This window comes from Oncorhynchus clarkii, chromosome 12, assembly GCF_045791955.1.
Source record: "Oncorhynchus clarkii lewisi isolate Uvic-CL-2024 chromosome 12, UVic_Ocla_1.0, whole genome shotgun sequence".
NCBI lineage: Eukaryota > Metazoa > Chordata > Actinopteri > Salmoniformes > Salmonidae > Oncorhynchus > Oncorhynchus clarkii.
Genome location: NC_092158.1, coordinates 96,765,900 through 96,785,023, shown reverse-complemented (window position 1 = coordinate 96,785,023; position 19,124 = coordinate 96,765,900). Strand labels below are relative to the sequence as shown.

The following is a 19,124-nucleotide window of genomic DNA, read 5'->3' as shown; positions in this document are numbered from 1 at the left end:
GCAGATATTTAGCATTCAGCAAAACCACATGATTATTTGTCTCTTTGAATTGATACCATCATCATCAAGTGATAGATTTTAAACAAATACATGTCTGTCATTGAACAACCCCATGCCATGATTAGATAGTGAACAACACACCAATCTCTTTCCTAATTCCTTTAAACAATAAAAGCTAATTTACGAACATTTCCGAAAAGTGATATATTGCGTTTTGGAATGAAACTGTTCTTATGTTTCCCCATCTGAGCTCAGAGTAGATGAGAGATGTAATGTTTGTCTCTGTTGTGTTGAAGACCAATCAAGCAGGAGAGACCAGCCTCCCCTGTTCCCAGCTGTGTGTCCATGAAGAGTGACTGGTCTATGGATCGTCCTCTAACCTTTAGAGAGGGAGACTTTTCTACTGAACAAAGGTAAGAAGAACTCATGGGTCCTGGTCAGTGAGTTAAACAACACTGTCTCTAGTCATTTCTCCTCTCCCATTTTCCCATTTATTGTTGTTGTTTTCATAATCCATAGGCAAATCATTTTGTCCATTTGCATAGTCCTAAAACAATATTAAACAAACACAACATTCCCTCCGTGTGTGTGTGTGTGTGTGTGTGTGTGTGTGTGTGTGTGTGTGTGTGTGTGTGTGTGTGTGTGTGTGTGTGTGTGTGTGTGTGTGTGTGTGTGTGTGTGTGTGTGTCTGTGTGTGTACTCCCTGGATGAGGAGATGTAATCTCATGTTTTGTCCACAGAAACCAACAGGAGAGATCAGAGTCAGAGATTCTCAGTGGTCAGTCTTCCCAGAGTCATCAAAAAAACCTGGCCTCCATATTCAGTGTATGTGGTCCTGTTATATACATTTGTTTTTGTTTACCTCAAGTAAAGTTGATCTGTCAATCATTCATTAATGTGTTAATGAGAAAGCATTTAGTCTCTTGCTTAACTTATTTATTTACTTGATTTATTTCAGTTGCTTGAAGAGAAAATTATGACATTTGTGAAGAACGAGCTGAAGATGTTCAAGAGGATTCTTAGTCCAGAACTCCCAGAAGGCTTTGAGAGTCAGAAGCAGGATAAGGAAGTGGTGGACCCTGAAGATGAGAAGCAGGAGAGCAGTGCCAGAGAGGGGGCTCTGAAGATCACACTGCACATCCTGAGGAAAATGAACCAGAAGGAGCTTGCTGACACACTGGAGAAATGTAAGATCTGTCTGCCTCATGTTGAATGCTGTTTTATAACATTTAAAAGCTGTAGCTAAAGTACAGCTAAAGTAGCTGTGTAACTCAATGATATTGTAGCAGCCTTAACACAACACCTAGTGACCTCATCAAGTAGCAGCAGGGATGTGTTGTGGTGATTAATTTAGAGAGAGAGAGAACGTTAATAACACCATCAATAATATCAATAATAATATAATCAGTCACACCAGTCTGTAATGCATTATGAAATCATTCACACATTTATACAGTCAGTTAAGATAATAAATTATTATAATTTAACTTTATAACAGTCCTACAATACTGTAGGCATTAAAACAGACGTAATATTAATATCCTCTGTGTTATTTCTAGATTCAGATGACCCTGCTGTGATTTGCCAACGTGAACTCAAATCTAATCTAAAGAAGAAGTTTCAATGTGTATTTGAGGGGATCGCTAAACAAGGAAACACAACACTCCTCAATAAGATCTACACAGAGCTCTACATCACAGAGGGTGGAACAGGAGAGGTCAATAATGAACATGAGCTGAGACAGATTGAGACAACAACCAGGAAACAGGCAAGACCAGAGACTGCAATCAAATGTAACGACATCTTCAAACCCTTAACTGGACAAGACAAACTTATCAGAACTGTGCTGACAAAGGGAGTCGCTGGCATTGGAAAAACAGTCTCTGTGCAGAAGTTCATTCTGGACTGGGCTGAAGGAAAAGCAAATCAGGATGTCCAATTTGTATTTTCATTCCCTTTCCGGGAGCTGAATTTGATGAAAGAGGACAAACACACTTTGATTGAACTTCTTAATCACTTCTCAATGGAAACCAAACAATCAAGAATCTCCAACTACGACAAATACAAAGTTCTGTTCATCTTTGATGGTCTGGATGAGTGCCGACTGCCCCTAGACTTCCAGAAGAACAAGATCTGTTGTGACGTCACAGAGTCAACCTCAGTGGATGTTCTGCTGACAAATCTCATTAAGGGAAATCTGCTTCCCTCTGCTCTCCTCTGGATAACTACCCGACCTGCAGCAGCCAATAAGATCCCTTCAGGGTGTGTTGACCAGGTGACAGAGGTACGAGGGTTCAATGACCCACAGAAGGAGGAGTACTTCAGGAAGAGATTCAGTGATGAGGACCTGGCCATCAGAATCATCTCACACATAAAGACATCAAGGAGCCTCCACCTCATGTGTCACATTCCTGTCTTCTGTTGGATTTCTGCAATAGTCCTTGAACACATTCTGAAACATAAGAGAGAAGAGATGCCCAAGACTCTGACTGAGATGTACACACACCTTGTGGTGTTTCATACCAAACAGAAGAATGAAAAGTATCTTGGGAAAGAAGAGACAGGTCCACACTGGAATAAAGAGAGCATTCTGTCACTGGGAAAACTGGCTTTTCAACAGCTTGTGAATGGCAATCTGATTTTCTATGAAGAAGACCTGAAAGAGGCTGGCATTGATGTCAATGAAGCTTCAGTGTACTCAGGATTGTGCACACAGCTCTTTAAAGAGGAATGTGTGCTGTACCAGGACAAGGTGTACTGCTTCGTGCATCTGAGCATTCAGGAGTTTCTGGCTGCTGTATATGTGTTCCTCTCATTCATCAACAACAATGAGAATCTAATGGACAAACTGCATTCAACGTCCTTTTCTGTGAAGAAAAGACGCAAATGTAAAGTTACTGTCTACAAGAGTGCTGTGGATAAAGCCTTACAAAGTGAGACAGGAAACCTGGACCTTTTCCTCCGCTTCCTTCTGGGCCTCTCACTGGAGTCCAATCAGAAGCACTTACGAGGTCTACTGACAAAGACAAGAAGCAGCTCACAGAGCCATGAAGAAACAGTCAAGTACATCAAGGAGAAGATCAGGGAGGATCTCTCTCCAGAGAGGAGCATCAATCTGTTCCACTGTCTGAATGAACTGAATGACCATTCTCTAGTGGAGGAGATCCAAAGCTACCTGAGCTCAGGAAGTCTCTCAGAAGCCAACCTGTCACCTGCACAGTGGTCAGCTCTGGTCTTTGTGTTGCTGACTTCAGAAAAGGAACTGGATGTGTTTGACCTGAAGAAATACTCCAGATCAGAGGAAGGTCTTCTGAGGCTGCTGCCAGTGGTCAAAGCCTCCAGAGCTGCTCTGTGAGTAAATAAACTTACATTTAAGTACTAATCATAAGGAATAAATATTCAGTTTAGAGAAATATGTATTAAAGTGTTTATATAATATTATATTGAAAAACATATTGAATAAATGCATTGATTTTCATATTAGTATAACATTATGACCATTCAATTCTAGGAGACGGAAGATGAATCTATGTGTTGTTTGAGAGAATAAACCAAATGCATCTGCCATCTGCCATTGTCCTTCTACACTACTGGTGTTAAATGAACAGTGTGTTTGTGAAGTCATGATGATCTCTTTGTCAGGCTGTCAGACTGTGGAGTCACAGAGGAAGGCTGTGCTTCTCTGGTCTCAGTTCTGAGGTCAAACCCCTCACACCTGAGAGAGCTGGATCTGAGTAACAATGACCTGAAGGATTCAGGAGTGAATCTGCTCTCTGCTGGACTGGGGAATCCCCACTGTAAACTGGAGACTCTGAGGTCAGTATTCCTGTAGTTGGTCAACAAGTGATAACTGTTCACCAGATCCACATGTGTTTACCAGACACACATAGTCCACACCATATGTGTTTGGAAGCTAACAGTTTTAAAATCGGTGGTATTCTCTAGCGTTTTGGATCCAAGATGGCGTAGCAGTCAGACGTCTTTGTCCTTCGTCTTGTCGTGTCCCATGTATATATATTTTTTGTAGCTTTTTCTTAACATATCTTTTATATTTTTCTAAACCGTTACTTCAAAATACTCTCCTGCAACCACCTCACCCAATGTGGACCTGCTTTTTCTCTAACGGATTTTTCTTTACCTTTTATCTTTTTATTACTGGAATCTCTCCAACATAAACTAGCCAGCTAACTAGCCAGCTAACTAGCCAGCTAACGGTCATCAACTACCTTTATCCCGGACAACTCTCGCCAGTCTGTACAGCGCGACTCAAACCATAGCTAGTCTGACTTATTCTTCTCCATATCTCCTGATTCCAAGCTCTGAACCTATTTAAAAAAAATATATATATATATACTTTTTTTTCATCTGGAATTATAGCAGCTTAACTGAACGCACAGCCACTAATCTTCGACCTGATAGCTGACGCACATTGAGCTGCTGTTGTAAGAGGCCCTTCGGACATATTTCTTTGGCCACTATACATATTTTGCCAACTGGCCTGGTTTACCACACGGAGCCCTGCTGATCCGTCCACTGATGTAACTGCACGAGGGTGGCACAACAGACTTTCCTCTGTTGCGTCATCCCTCTAAGGCCTTTCTGTTAGCCTGCTAGCCCCGTGCCGCTAGTTTCCTGAAGCACTGGACTCGTATGATCACCCGGCTATGCATGCCTCTCCCTAACGTCACCATGCCTTGTCCATTGCTGTTTTGGTTTGTAACAATTGTTTTATTTCACTGTAGAGCCTCTAGCACTGCTCAACACGCCTCGGCTAACAATTTAGTTCCCACTCCCACACACGCAGTTACATCACCTGGTTTAAATGCAATTTCTAGAGACAATATCTCTTTCATTATCACTATATGCACAGGTTCTCTCCCACTGTATTCATATCCTACTATACCTTTGTCTGTACATTATGCCTTGAATATATTCTACCGTGCCCAGAAACCTGCTCCTTTTACTCTCTGTTCTGAACGTACTAGACATCCAGTTCTGTTAGCCTTTAGCCTTTAGTCTTTATCCCACTCCTCCTCTGTTCCTCTGGTGATGTAGAGGTTAATCCAGGTTCTGCAGTGTCTAGCTTCACTCCCATCCCCCAGGCTCTCTCATTTGTTGACTTCTACAACCGTAAAAGCCTTGGTTTCATGCATGTTAACATTAGAAGCCTCCTCCCTAAGTTTGTTTTATTCACTGCCCTAGCACACTCCACCAATCCGGATGTCCTAGCCGTGTCTGAATCCTGGCTTAGGAAGACCACCAAAAACCTTGACATTTCCATCCCTAACTATAACATTTTCAGACAAGATAGAACTGCCAAAGGGGGCGGTGTTGCAATCTACTGAAAATATAACCTTCAGAGTTCTGTCTTACTATCCAGGTCTGTACCCAAACAATTTGAGCTTCTACTTCTAAAAATGAACCTTTCCAGAAACAAGTCTCTCCCCGTTGCCGCTTGCTATAGACCATCCTCTGCCCCCAGCTGTGCCCTGGACACCATATGTGATTTGATTGCCCCCCCCCATCTATCTTCTGAGCTCTTGCTGCTAGGTGGGACATGCTTAACACCCCGGGCATTCTACAATCTAAGCTTGATGCTGTCAATCTCACACAATTTATCAATGAACCTACCAGATATACAGTGGGGCAAAAAAAGTTACAGGTCTGTGAGAGCCAGAAATCTTGCTTGTTTGTAGGTGACCAACTACTTATTTTCTACCATAATTTGCAAATAAATTCATAAAAAATCCTACAATGTGATTTTCTGGATTTTTTTTTCTCATTTTGTCTGTCATAGTTGAAGTGTACCTATGATGAAAATTACAGGCCTCTCTCATCTTTTTAAGTGGGAGAACTTGCACAATTGGTGGCTGACTAAATACTTTTTTGCCCCACTGTAACCCCAAATCCGTAAACACGGGCACCCTCATAAATGTCATCCTAACTAACTTGCCCTCCAAATACACCTTTGCTGTTTTCAACCAAGATCTCAGCGATCACTGCCTCATTGTCGGCATCCGTAATGAGTCTGCGATCAAAAGACCACCCCTCATCACTGTCAAACGCTCCCTAAAACACTTCTGTGAGCAGGCCTTTCTAATCGACCTGGCCGGGGTTTCTAATTGACCTTATCCCGACAGTAGAGGATGCCTAGTTATTATTTAAAAGTGCCTTCCTCACCATCTTAAAGAGGCATGACAATTCAAAAAATGTAGAACCAGGAATAGATATAGCACTTGGTTCACTCCAGACCTGTCTGCCCTTGACCAGCACAAAAACATCCTGTCGCGTTCTGCATTAGCATTGAATACCCCCCGTAATATGCAACTTTTCAGGGAATATAGGAACCAACATATACAGGCAGTTAGGAAAGCTAAGGCTAGCTTTTTTAAACAGAAATTTGCATCCTTCAGTACAAACTCAAAAAAGTTCTGGGACACTGTAAAGTCCATGGAGAATAAGAGCACCTCCTCCCAACTACCCACTGCTCTGAGGCTAGGAAACACTGTTACAACCGACTAATCCACTATAATTGAGAATTTTAATAAGCATTTCTCTACGGCTGGCCATGCTTTCCACCTGGCCACCCCTACCCCGGTCAACTGCCCGGCACCCTCCACAGCAACCCGCCCAAGCCCCCACCATTTCTCCTTCACCCATATCCAGATAGCTGATATTCTGAAAGAGCTGCAAAATCTGGACCCCTACAAATCAGCCGGGCTAGACAATTTGGACCCTCTCCTTCTAAAATTATCTACCAAAATTGTTGCAACCCCTAATACTAGCCTGTTCAACCTCTCATTTGTATCGTCTGAGATTCCAAAAGATTGGAAAGCTGCCACGCTCATCCCCCTCTTCAAAGGGGGAGACACTCTAGACCCAAACTGCTACAGACCTATATCCATCCTAACCTTCATCTCTGAGGTCTTCGAAAGCCAAGTTAACAAACAGGTCACTGACCATCTCGAATCCCACAGTACCTTCTCCTCTGTGCAATCTGGTTTCCGAGCCGGTCACGGGTGCACATCAGCCACGCTCAAGGTACTAAACGATATCATAACCGCCATCGATAAGAAACATTACTGTGCATTACTGTGCATTTATCGACCTGGCCAAGGCTTTCGACTGTGTCAATCAGGACATTCTTATTGGCAGACTCAACAGCCTTGGTTTCTCAAATTATTGCCTCGCCTGGTTCACCAACTACTTCTCTGATAGAGCTCAGTGTGTCAAATTGGAGGGCCTGTTGTTCGGACCTCTGGCAGTCTCTATGGGGGTGCCACAGGGTTAAATTCTCAGGCCGACTTTCTTCTCTGTATACATCAATGATTTCGCTCTTGCTGCTGGGGATTCCCTGATCCACCTCTACGCAGACGACACCATTCCGTATACTTCTGGCCCTTCTTTGGGCACTGTTATTAACAAACCTAAAGATGAGCTTCAATGCCATACAACTCTCTTTCTGTGGCCTCCAAATGCTCTTAAATGCAAATAACACTAAATGCATGCTATTCAACCGATCATTGCCCGTACCTGCCCGCCCATCCAGCATCACTACTCTGGACGGCTCTGACTTAGAATACGTGGATAACTACAAATACCCAGGTGTCTGGCTAGACTGTAAACTCTCCTTCCAGACTCATATTAAGCATATCCAATCCAAAATTAAATCTAGAATCGGCTTTCTATTTTGCAACAGAGCATCCTTCACTCATGCTGCCAAACATACCCTCGTAAAACTGACCATTTTACCGATCCTCGACTTCGGCCATGACATCTGTAAAATAGCCTCCAACACTCTACTCAACAAACTGGATGCAGTCTATCACAGTGCCATCCGTTTTTTTACCAAAGCCCCATACACTACCCACCACTGCGACCTGTACGCTCTCGTTGGCTGGCCCTCGCTTCATACTCGTCGCCAAAACCACTGGCTAAAGGTTATCTACAAGTCTCTGCTAGGTAAACCCCTGCCTTATCTCAGCTCGCTGGTCACCATAGCAGCATATAACTCGTAGCACGCGCTCCAGCAGGTATATCTCACTGGTCACCCCCAAAGCCAATTCCTACTTTGGTCGCCTTTCCTTCCAGTTCTCTGCTGCCACTGACTGGAACGAACTGCAAAAATCACTGAAGCTGGAGACTCATATCTCCCTCATTAGCTTTAAGCACCAGCTGTCAGAGCAGGTCACAGATCACTGCACCTGTTCATAGCCCATCTGTCTACATCCCATCTATCTACCTACCTCTTCCCCATACTTTATTTATTTATTTATTTTGCTCCTTTTGCACCACAGTATCTCTACTTGCACATCCATCTTTTGCACATCTACCATTCCACTGTTTAATTGCTATATTGTAATTTACTTCGCCACCATGGCCTATTTATTTCCTTAACTCCCATATTTTACTTTGCTTTATCTTGGCCAGGTCGCAGTTGCAAATGAGAACTTGTTCTCAACTAGCCTACCTAGTTAAATAAAGGTGAAATAAATAAAATAAATAAAAATTGAGATAGAATGTTTCATATTAGTGTCACGTTAACTCAAGGTGGGTGGAATCAGGCGCAGAGAGCAGGTTTCAGTGATTCGACAGTTTATTCTCCGGCGCACAAAAAACATGGTCAACCCAACATACAGGGTGAAATAATCCAACACAGGATCAAAAATAGACCGGAGAAAATAACACACACGTATTCCACCAAACACATGAATACAAACAATCCCGCACAAAACAAGGGCGGGACAACCGTTAACATATAGGATGTTAATTAAACTAAAATACACACAGGTGAAACTAATAAGAGAAAACCAACAGACAAACGAAAAAGGGATCGGTAGTGGCTAGTAGGACGGTGACGACGACCGCCGAGCACCGCCCGAACAGGCAGGAGAGCCAACTTCGGCGGAAGTCGTGACAATTAGGTTACAGTACAGAATGTCACCTTTTATTTAAAGCTGTTCATACATATATATTTTACCGTTTAGTCTTAATTGTACAAACTAATTTAGTCAAAAGTTGAGTGTTTGGTCCCATATTCCATTCCTGCAGTGATTACATCACACTTGTGTGATTTACATCACAAGCTTGTGATTCTACTAACTTGTTGAATTCATTTGCAGTTTGTCTTGGTTGTGTTTTAGATTATATTTTTCCTAATAGAAACTGAATGGTGAATAATGTCCTATCATTTTGGAGTCACTTCACTTGTATTGTCAGTAAGAATAGAAGATGTTTCTGAACACTTCTACATTCATGTGGATGCTACCATGATTATGAATAATAATGTATGAATCATGAATGATGATGAATGAGAAAGTTACAGAGACACAAAGATCAAACACCCTCTGTTATTGGTAATGGTGAGAGGTTAGCATGTTTTGTTGTAGCCTCTGTTATTGGTAATGGTGAGAGGTTAGTATGTTTTGTTGTAGCCTCTGTTATTGGTAATGGTGAGAGGTTAGCATGTTTTGTTGTAGCCTCTGTTATTGGTAATGGTGAGAGGTTAGTATGTTTTGTTGTAGCCTCTGTTATTGGTAATGGTGAGAGGTTGGCATGTTTTGTTGTAGCCTCTGTTATTGGTAATGGTGAGAGGTTAGTATGTTTTGTTGTAGTCTCTGTTATTGGTAATGGTGAGAGGTTAGTATGTTTTGTTGTATCCTCTGTTATTGGTAATGGTGAGAGGTTAGCATGTTCTGTTGTAGCCTCTGTTATTGGTAATGGTGAGAGGTTAGTATGTTTTGTTGTAGTCTCTGTTATTGGTAATGGTGAGAGGTTAGCATGTTTTGTTGTAGTCTCTGTTATTGGTAATGGTGAGAGGTTACCATGTTTTGTTGTAGCCTATGTTATTGGTAATGGTGAGAGGTTACCATGTTTTGTTGTAGCCTATGTTATTGGTAATGGTGAGAGGTTAGCATGTTTTGTTGTAGCCTCTGTAACGTTTTTCATTATTTGTATTAATCATGGCATCATCAGGATTAATTTAGTTGTGTTTAGAAACATGGTATCTACTCACTTAGACAGAAGATTAATCCAGTCATCATCCACCATTCAGTTACTGTTGGGCGAAACGTAACCCAAAACACAACCAAAACAAACTGCAATCCAATGAGTTTGGGAACAAATACAAAATGTTTGACTACTTTAATAGAATTGGTCAGAATACTTTTGACGTATTCAAACTGGATACACAAAGTGCTTTCATTCATTTACAATATTAGTTTCACTGTCAAAATAGATGTTGTTTGGACTGTGTGTCAAGTTCATGTTTTAAGTCCCCCTATATTTCTGTTACTACGGTGATATCACTCTATTATTAGTACACCTGGGAGTGTCAGTGTTGATGGACCTGGCCTGAGTGTCATAGTAACCATGTATTGTGGTAATACAGTTTAGTAATCGTTGTTCAACTGGAAAATAGCTGTTGTGTCATTTTGAGTGAACACTGTATACTCAATACAATCTAAATCTGATACCTCACTGTCTGTCTTTTGACTGACGCTGCTTTTTAAACTGGTCTGGTCAGTCTACTCAAATATTTGTACGATACATTTTCCTCTCTACAAGTAATATTATGATAATTAGTCATTTCTAATAATGATACATGAATTTATGAATAGATGTGGCAGGTTTCAGGACAATGATATCTGAATATGTTTAAAAATATACTGCCACTCTACTTTCACCACCAAAAGTATATCAGTGTGTCGTGTCTTTGGCTCTGCCGGATTAAGTTATATAACATGCTATTCTATAAAATAATTTATCTGTAATTAATATTATACCTAAATAATCACACAGAATTACATCTACACAGAATGGATCATACATTGATTACAAGTGATGTCATAAAGGAAAACGTCCCTAGCGGACGGAACCAAAATGATGGCTGGTTACACAAAGAAAGGGAGTTGGGTTTGAGTGAAAGAGCGGGAAGACTGAGGAGCAAAAAGGTTTTGTGTCTCTAATGGGCCATAAAATGCTATCGCAAATACAGTATCTTATGCATTCTAAATACCTGCCCATTTGAAAAAGGAAAATGGAATAAATATTTACTCTGAGCTGCGCGTCGATCGGTTGTTCATAGATGGAAGGCCGGGTGGTCCAGCATGGATCTCTGGTCCTCTGAAGAATGCCTCGTGGTGAACTTTAGCGTGGTAGAATGGATACTCTGTACGTCCTCTCCTAGTCCACGTTTAGCGGGGGAAGAGGGTAGCACTTCTTTAGTGAATAAGAGTTCAAAGTTCATACAAAGTTGTCATACTTTAAGCTTATGCTATATTCTGACTGGTATAGTCGAAATTCATCCTTTTGGCATGTTGACCATCATCTTCACGTTGGAATTCGAGGCTAATTTCATTAGGTTATTATCTGAGCCCTTTTAACGTAGGACCGTCGCCCTAACGTCCTCGGAACAGAAAGTAGCATTTTCGTAAAGGGGCTTATATAGGGTTGGGAGAGAGGGCCGTGTTTCATAGTTTACAACCGATGTCTGTTCACATGGGCGGGGCCACTGAGTTGAGCATAGTTCACTCATGAAAACCAATTCTCTCATTTAGAAGCTAAAATTACATTTCATCTTTCACAAATAGATTAATATTTAAACATTTCAATTACACAACAATTCCATGTGAATCTGATAACTAGAATGTGTAGACCTTCCAAGATACCGTTTATATTGTCCTATCATCAGTAGTAATGTCTCAGACGCTAACTGATCTGACATCATATTCATTAAGTACCAGCGCATATTTTCAACTGATTGGAGTTCCGAAATAGGGTTCCATTTCCCACCTTTTGATGTTCCCAGACTCTCTATGTTAACAAAGGGGTTTTCAATAGTCACATCGGTAGAGTAGAGAGAGGAAGAAGGGGACAGGTATTTATGGGGGTCATAAATCTCCCCCAACAGGTCAACGTCATGACAAGTGTGATTTTAATATGATTTGACACTTTGCAGGCTGTCAGGCTGTGGAGTCACAGAGGAAGGCTGTTCTTCTCTGGTCTCAGCACTGAGGTCAAATCTCTCACACCTGAGAGAGCTGGATCTGAGTAACAATGACCTGAAGGATTCAGGAGTGAAACTGCTCTCTGCTGGACTGGGGAATCCCCACTGTAAACTGGAGACTCTGAGGTCAGTATTCCTGTAGTTGGTTAACAAGTGATAACTGTTCACCAGATCCACATGTGTTTACCAGACAAACATAGTCCACATCATATGTGTTTGGACAGTGAAGCTTACAGTTTTACATTTGGTGCTGTTCTCCAGCATTTTGGATTTTAGATTTAAGAATGTCACCTTTTATTTGAGGATAATGGTGAGAGGTTAGCATGTTTTGTTGTAGCCTCTGTTATTGGTAATGGTGAGAGGTTAACATGTTTTGTTGTAGCCTCTGTTATTGGTAATGGTGAGAGGTTAGGATGTTTTATTGTGGCCTCTGTTATTGGTAATGGTGAGAGGTTAACATGTTTTATTGTAACCTCTGTTATTGGTAATGGTGAGAGGATAGCATGTTTTGTTGTAGTTTCTGTTATTGGTAATGGTGAGAGGTTAACATGTTTTGTTGTAGCCTCTGTTATTGGTAATGGTGAGAAGTTAGCATGTTTTGTTGTAGCCTCTGTTATTGGTAATGGTGAGAGGTTAGCATGTTTTGTTGTAGCCTCTGTTATTGGTAATGATGAGAGGTTAGCATGTTTTGTTGTAGTCTCTGTTATTGGTAATGGTGAGAGGTTACCATTTTTTGTTGTAGTCTCTGTTATTGGTAATGGTGAGAGGTTAGCATGTTTTGTTGTAGCCTCTGTTACTGGTAATGGTGAGAGGTTAGCATGTTTTGTTGTAGCCTCTGGTATTGGTAATGGTGAGAGGTTAGCATGTTTTGTTGTGTCCTCTGTTATTGGTAATGGTGAGAGGTTAGCATGTTTTGTTGTAGCCTCTGTTATTGGTACTGGTGAGAGGTTAGCATGTTTTGTTGTGTCCTCTGTTATTGGTAATGGTGAGAGGTTAGCATGTTTTGTTGTAGCCTCTGTTATTGGTACTGGTGAGAGGTTAGCATGTTTTGTTGTAGACTCTGTAACTTTCTCACTCATTATTATTCATTATTCTTTCATGATTTATCTTAATCATGGCATCATCAGGATTAATTTATGATTGTTTAGAAACATGTTATCTACTCTCTTAGACAGAAGTTACTCCAGTCATCATCCACCATTTTAATATTGGCCAAAACACAACCCAAAACACAACCAAAACAAACTGCAAATGCAACCAACGAGTTTAAGACCAAATATTCAACTTTTGACTGCTTTAATACACAATAAGTACATTTGTCAGAATACTTATGACTTCTTCAAATAGGGACTAGATACATAAAGTGCCTTCATTTCAAAACGTGAAACAGTTTGTGTTAAAAGATTGTCAAATAAAAGGTGTAGAGACACATTTAAAAAGTTAGCTTCACTGTCAAAATAGATATGGTGTGGACTGTATACTCAATACAATCTAAATCTGATACCTCACTGTCTAAATAGATATGGTGTGGACTGTATACTCAATACAATCTAAATCTGATACCTCACTGTCAAAATAGATATGGTGTGGACTGTATACTCAATACAATCTAAATCTGATACCTCACTGTCTAAATTGATATGGTGTGGACTGTATACTCAATACAATCTAAATCTGATACCTCACTGTCAAAATAGATATGGTGTGGACTGTATACTCAATACAATCTAAATCTGATACCTCACTGTCTAAATAGATATGGTGTGGACTGTATACTCAATACAATCTAAATCTGATACCTCACTGTCTAAATAGATATGGTGTGGACTGTATACTCAATACAATCTAAATCTGATACCTCACTGTCTAAATAGATATGGTGTGGACTGTATACTCAATACAATCTAAATCTGATACCTCACTGTCTAAATAGATATGGTGTGGACTGTATACTCAATACAATCTAAATCTGATACCTCACTGTCTAAATAGATATGGTGTGGACTGTATACTCAATACAATCTAAATCTGATACCTCACTGTCTAAATAGATATGGTGTGGACTGTATACTCAATACAATCTAAATCTGATTCCTCACTGTCTGTCTTCTGACTGATAGTGCTTTTTAAACTGGTCTGGTCAGTCTACTCAAAGATTTGTACGATACATGTTTCTATCTGCAGGCAATACTTTGATCATTTGTAATTTCTAATAAGGATACATTCATTTATGAATATATATGGAAGGTTTCATGACACTGATATATCTGAATATGTTGAAAATAATATACTGCATTGATTTATGTAGATATGCCAGATTTCAGGACAGTTACTGATGTATCTGAAAATGTAGATAATAATATGAAAATGTTGAAACAATAAATATATTCTGCCACTATATTTTCACTACCAAAGAATAGCAGTGTGATTTTAAAATGATTTGACTCTTTGCAGGCTGTCACGCTGTCTAGTCACAGAGGAAGGCTGTGCTTCTCTGGTGTCAGCTCTGAGGTCAAACCCCTCACACCTGAGAGAGCTGGACCTGAGCTACAATGACCTGAAGGATTCAGGAGTGGAGCTGCTCTCTGCTGGACTGGAGGATCCACACTGCAGACTGGAGAAACTCAAGTATGTAGAGGGTTTATGTCAATGTTCATATCAGACATGTTTGACTTATCGGGCTAGTGAAGACAAACATTCTGACCACCACTTGGACAAAGTTATATCCTGACTGTTTGTGTGTGTGTGTGTGTGTGTGTGTGTGTGTGTGTGTGTGTGTGTGTGTGTGTGTGTGTGTGTGTGTGTGTGTGAGTTCCCGTGTGTCTCTAAATTACTGTCTGTTCTTCTGCTTACCGCTACAGTGTGGAACATGGTGGAGAGTACACAATGAAACCTGGACTTAGAAAATGTGAGTGTTGACTGCTGTGAAGAATATGACTAAGAATAAGTCTTAATTCAAGTTCAGTCAAAGACCACCATCATTACTTACTTGGTCATATTAAATATCAGCTGTAGTTCTACAGAAGCAGAAATCAGGGACACCAAAGTTTACAAAGAGTTGTTTGACAATGTGTGTGTGGCATGTTCGTGATACATAAGAAATGTGTGTGTGTGTGTGTGTGTGTGTGTGTGTAATTAATGGGAATAAGTGTGTTTTATATTACCATACAGTATAACATATGATCATTCAACAAGTCTCAAGTTACCTTAACTTCTCCTTTTGATACCTAGAAACATCTACATTAAATGAATTAGTGAAAAGTGAGTTAACATTCTAATGTGAATGATGATGATTTCTAATATTGTGTCTGGTTTCATCCATCAGATGTCTGTGATCTCACACTGGACCCAAACACAGTATACCGACTCCTCTCTCTGTCTGAGGAGAACAGAAAAGTGACACTGAGGTCAGAGGAGCAGTCGTATCCTGATCACCCAGAGAGATTTGAGAACTATGAACAGGTGCTGTGTAGAGAGGGTCTGACTGGGTGCTGTTACTGGGAGGTAGAGTGGAGTGGGAGAAGGGTTGATATAGGAGTAACATATAAAGGAATCAGCAGGAAAGGAAGGGCTAATGACTTTTGTCTTGGATACAATGACACGTCCTGGACTCTTTTCTGCTATGACAACAGTTACATTGCCTGTCACAATAATAATCCCATTGCTATAGACGTCCGCCCCTCCAGCTTCCACAAAGTAGGAGTGTATCTGGACTGGCCAGCCGGCACTTTGTCCTTCTACAGAGTCTCCTCTGACACACTGACCCACCTGTACACATTCACCTCCACATTCACTGAGCCCCTCTATCCAGGGTTTAGGGTTTGGTATGAAGACTCCTCAGTGTCCCTGTGTCAAACACAACATGGTGTTTCACTCTAATCACGGTCATGTTCAGTAAGACACAATGGAGCAGCAATGTAGAATATCTCTCTAGTGTGTAAACCTCTCTATCCAGGGTGTTTGGTATGAATATCTCTCTAGTGTGTAAACCTCTCTATCCAGGGTGTTTGGTATGAATATCTCTCGTGTGTTAACCTCTCTATCCAGGGTGTTTGGTATGAATATCTCTCTAGTGTGTAAACCTCTCTATCCAGGGTGTTTGGTATGAATATCTCTCTAGTGTTTAAACCTCTCTATCCAGGGTGTTTGGTATGAATATCTCTCGTGCGTTAACCTCTCTATCCAGGGTGTTTGGTATGAATATCTCTCTAGTGTGTAAACCTCTCTATCCAGGGTGTTTGGTATGAATATCTCTCTAGTGTGTAAACCTCTCCATGAATGAAAAATATGTAGTAGCATTACTTTAAATGATAGGTGTGTACAATCGTGTTACTCTGGTTGTGTAAATTGTTGTTTTCACATAAATCTGTACCTAATTCACCACGGCTGTGCACATCTTGTGTTACTCTGGTTGTGTAAATGGCTGTTTACACATAACTCTGTACCTAATTCACCACGGCTGTGCACATCTTGTCTGTTCCGAACAAAGTCTCTCCTCATCCTCTATTCTAAGAACCAACAGTTCTTGGTTCTCGTAAGAGAACACAGAGGATTCTGACTAGTTGGCCACCTCATCCACTAGATATGTGTTGGTTCGACACATTGAGTCAGTTGTGGTGGAACCAGCCATGACTAAGCATTAATAGGTTTACTCTATGATACCTCTGTTGGTTTCTGTATGTCAGAGCTCTTGGCCCAACACTCAAGAGTGTGGGGTCGACCAGCCTCATTATTGCAGGGCTCTCAACAAATCACTTATGGGTGCAGTGATTCAGGGCAGGTGGAGCTGTTATGAGCCCCAAATCTTTACCAATATAAATCAAATCCCACCCAAAAATGTGGCTTGCTTGTTTTGCATGTTATTTTGGCATTAATATGTGACACATATCAGTTTGCAAACAATGTAATTTTTTATAATATATCATTGAATTAATAAAGCTCTATAGAAACATGGTTGCTTTTTTGATTTCTTGAGTAAGGCAACTAAAAAAATGCACTAAAAAAAAACTTGACTTCAGTGAGTTCAAGACAACTGGGAAGTCGGGAATAAACCAGCTCCGACTGGGAAAATACGTGTTGAACAGTCATCCAACTCTGAATTGTAAATCTGGCCTCTTTCTAGAGAAACGACCTGAAGCTCAATGATGTCATCATGATTTGATCTTGTTTTTTTTGGGAGTTCCCAGTTGTTTTGAAAGCACCATAAATCCAGAGAATGCCAGACTTTGATGACAACATTTTCCCACAAAGGACCACCGTGCCACCTTCCTGTTCAAGTGAGCACAGCACAGCACAACAAGGTGAGTCCACATATGTATTCTATGGTGCTGCATAAATGACGTAATATGCCAGGGAGATATGTATACTGTAGCTAAGAAAGAAATAAGTGTGTGTTGTGTAGTACGATATTAGTAGCCCATGTGCCTCGCCCTAAGAATTTTGTGTATTTACCCCTCTTAACTTCTTGCGTCGAGCAATCCCGTATCCGGGAGCGTAATTATAGCCTCAAGCTCATTACCATAACGCAACGTTAACTATTCATGAAAATCGCAAATGAAATGAAAGAAATATATTCACTCACAAGCTTAGCCTTTTGTTAACAACACTGTCATCTCAGATTTTCAAAATATGCTTTTCAACCAAAGCTACACAAGCATTTGTGTAAGAGTATTGATAGCCTAGCATAGCATTAAGCCTAGCATTCAGCAGGCAACATTTTCACAACAACAAGAAAAGCATTCAAATAAAATAATTTACCTTTGAAGAACTTCAGATGTTTTCAATGAGGAGACTCTCAGTTAGATAGCAAATTTTTTTGTGTAGGAGAAATCGCTCCGTTTTGTTCATCACGTTTGGCTAAGAAAAAAATTCAGTCATTACAACGCCAAACTTTTTTCCAAATTAACTCCATAATATCGACAGAAACATGGCAAACGTTGTTTAGAATCAATCCTCAAGGTGTTTTTCACATATCTACTCGATGATAAATCATTCGTGGTACACAGCTGATATAACACTGTAAGAATGGCCCACGTTATGAATTCTGTCGCTGTAAAAAGTGCTAAACAAATCATTATATTGACTATATCTGTCCTAGCTCGGTCATTAATGTCAAATTGCCTCTTATCCGCTTGTCGCCCTGATGCCGTAGTTTGTACATATCAGTTGTCATCGTTATAGTGCAATTCATATATCGTTTAGTGTTGTTTTGTGTAGTGGCTTTGTTGGCATGCATCCCACTTGTTTTTTTTGGGCCCCACCAAGATTGTTGGGCAGATTTATGCAATCTAGTCTTCAGGAGATTTGATTAGACATTTACTTTATTTAGTCTGATTCTTAACACAATGGTCTATAATATACAGTAAGTCTGATCTCCTTAACAATGGTCTATAATATACAGTAAGTCTGATCTCCTTAACAATGGTCTATAATATACAGTAAGTCTGATCTCCTTAACAATGGTCTATAATATACAGGAAGTCTGATCTCCTTAACAATGGTCTATAATATACAGTAAGTCCGATCTCCTTCTTAACAATGGTCTATAATATACAGTAAGTCTGATCTTAACAACGGTCTATAATATACAGTAAGTCTGATCTCCTTAACAATGGTCTATAATATACAGTAAGTCTGATCTCCTTCATAACAATGGTCTATAATATACAGTAAGTCTGATCTCCTTAACAATGGTCTATAATATACAGTAAGTCTGATCTCCTTAACAATGGTCTATAATATACAGTAAGTCCGATCTCCTTCTTAACAATGGTCTATAATATACAGTAAGTCTGATCTTAACAACGGTCTATAATATACAGTAAGTCTGATCTCCTTCTTAATAATGGTCTATAATATACAGTAAGTCTGATCTCCTTCATAACAATGGTCTATAATATACAGTAAGTCTGATCTCCTTCATAACAATGGTCTATAATATACAGTAAGTCTGATCTCCTTAACAATGGTATATAATATACAGTAAGTCTGATCTCCTTAACAATGGTCTATAATATACAGTCAGTCTGATCTCCTTAACAATGGTCTATAATATACAGTAAGTCTGATCTCCTTCATAACAATGGTCTATAATATACAGTAAGTCTGATCTCCTTAA

At 40.1% G+C, this 19,124-nt stretch overlaps 1 protein-coding gene across 1 annotated transcript; it reads left to right on the top strand.

The window, feature by feature from the left end:
* Positions 1–363: 363 nt before the first annotated feature.
* LOC139422392 (NLR family CARD domain-containing protein 3-like) lies at positions 364–16,958 on the top strand. Its single transcript, XM_071173592.1, has 8 exons — positions 364–413; positions 741–825; positions 959–1,187; positions 1,566–3,351; positions 11,960–12,133; positions 14,462–14,635; positions 14,869–14,915; positions 15,333–16,958. The coding sequence occupies exons 1-8, from the start codon at positions 364–366 to the stop codon at positions 15,884–15,886; spliced, it is 3,099 nt and encodes a 1,032-aa protein (XP_071029693.1). The 3' UTR covers positions 15,887–16,958.
* Positions 16,959–19,124: the final 2,166 nt, after the last annotated feature.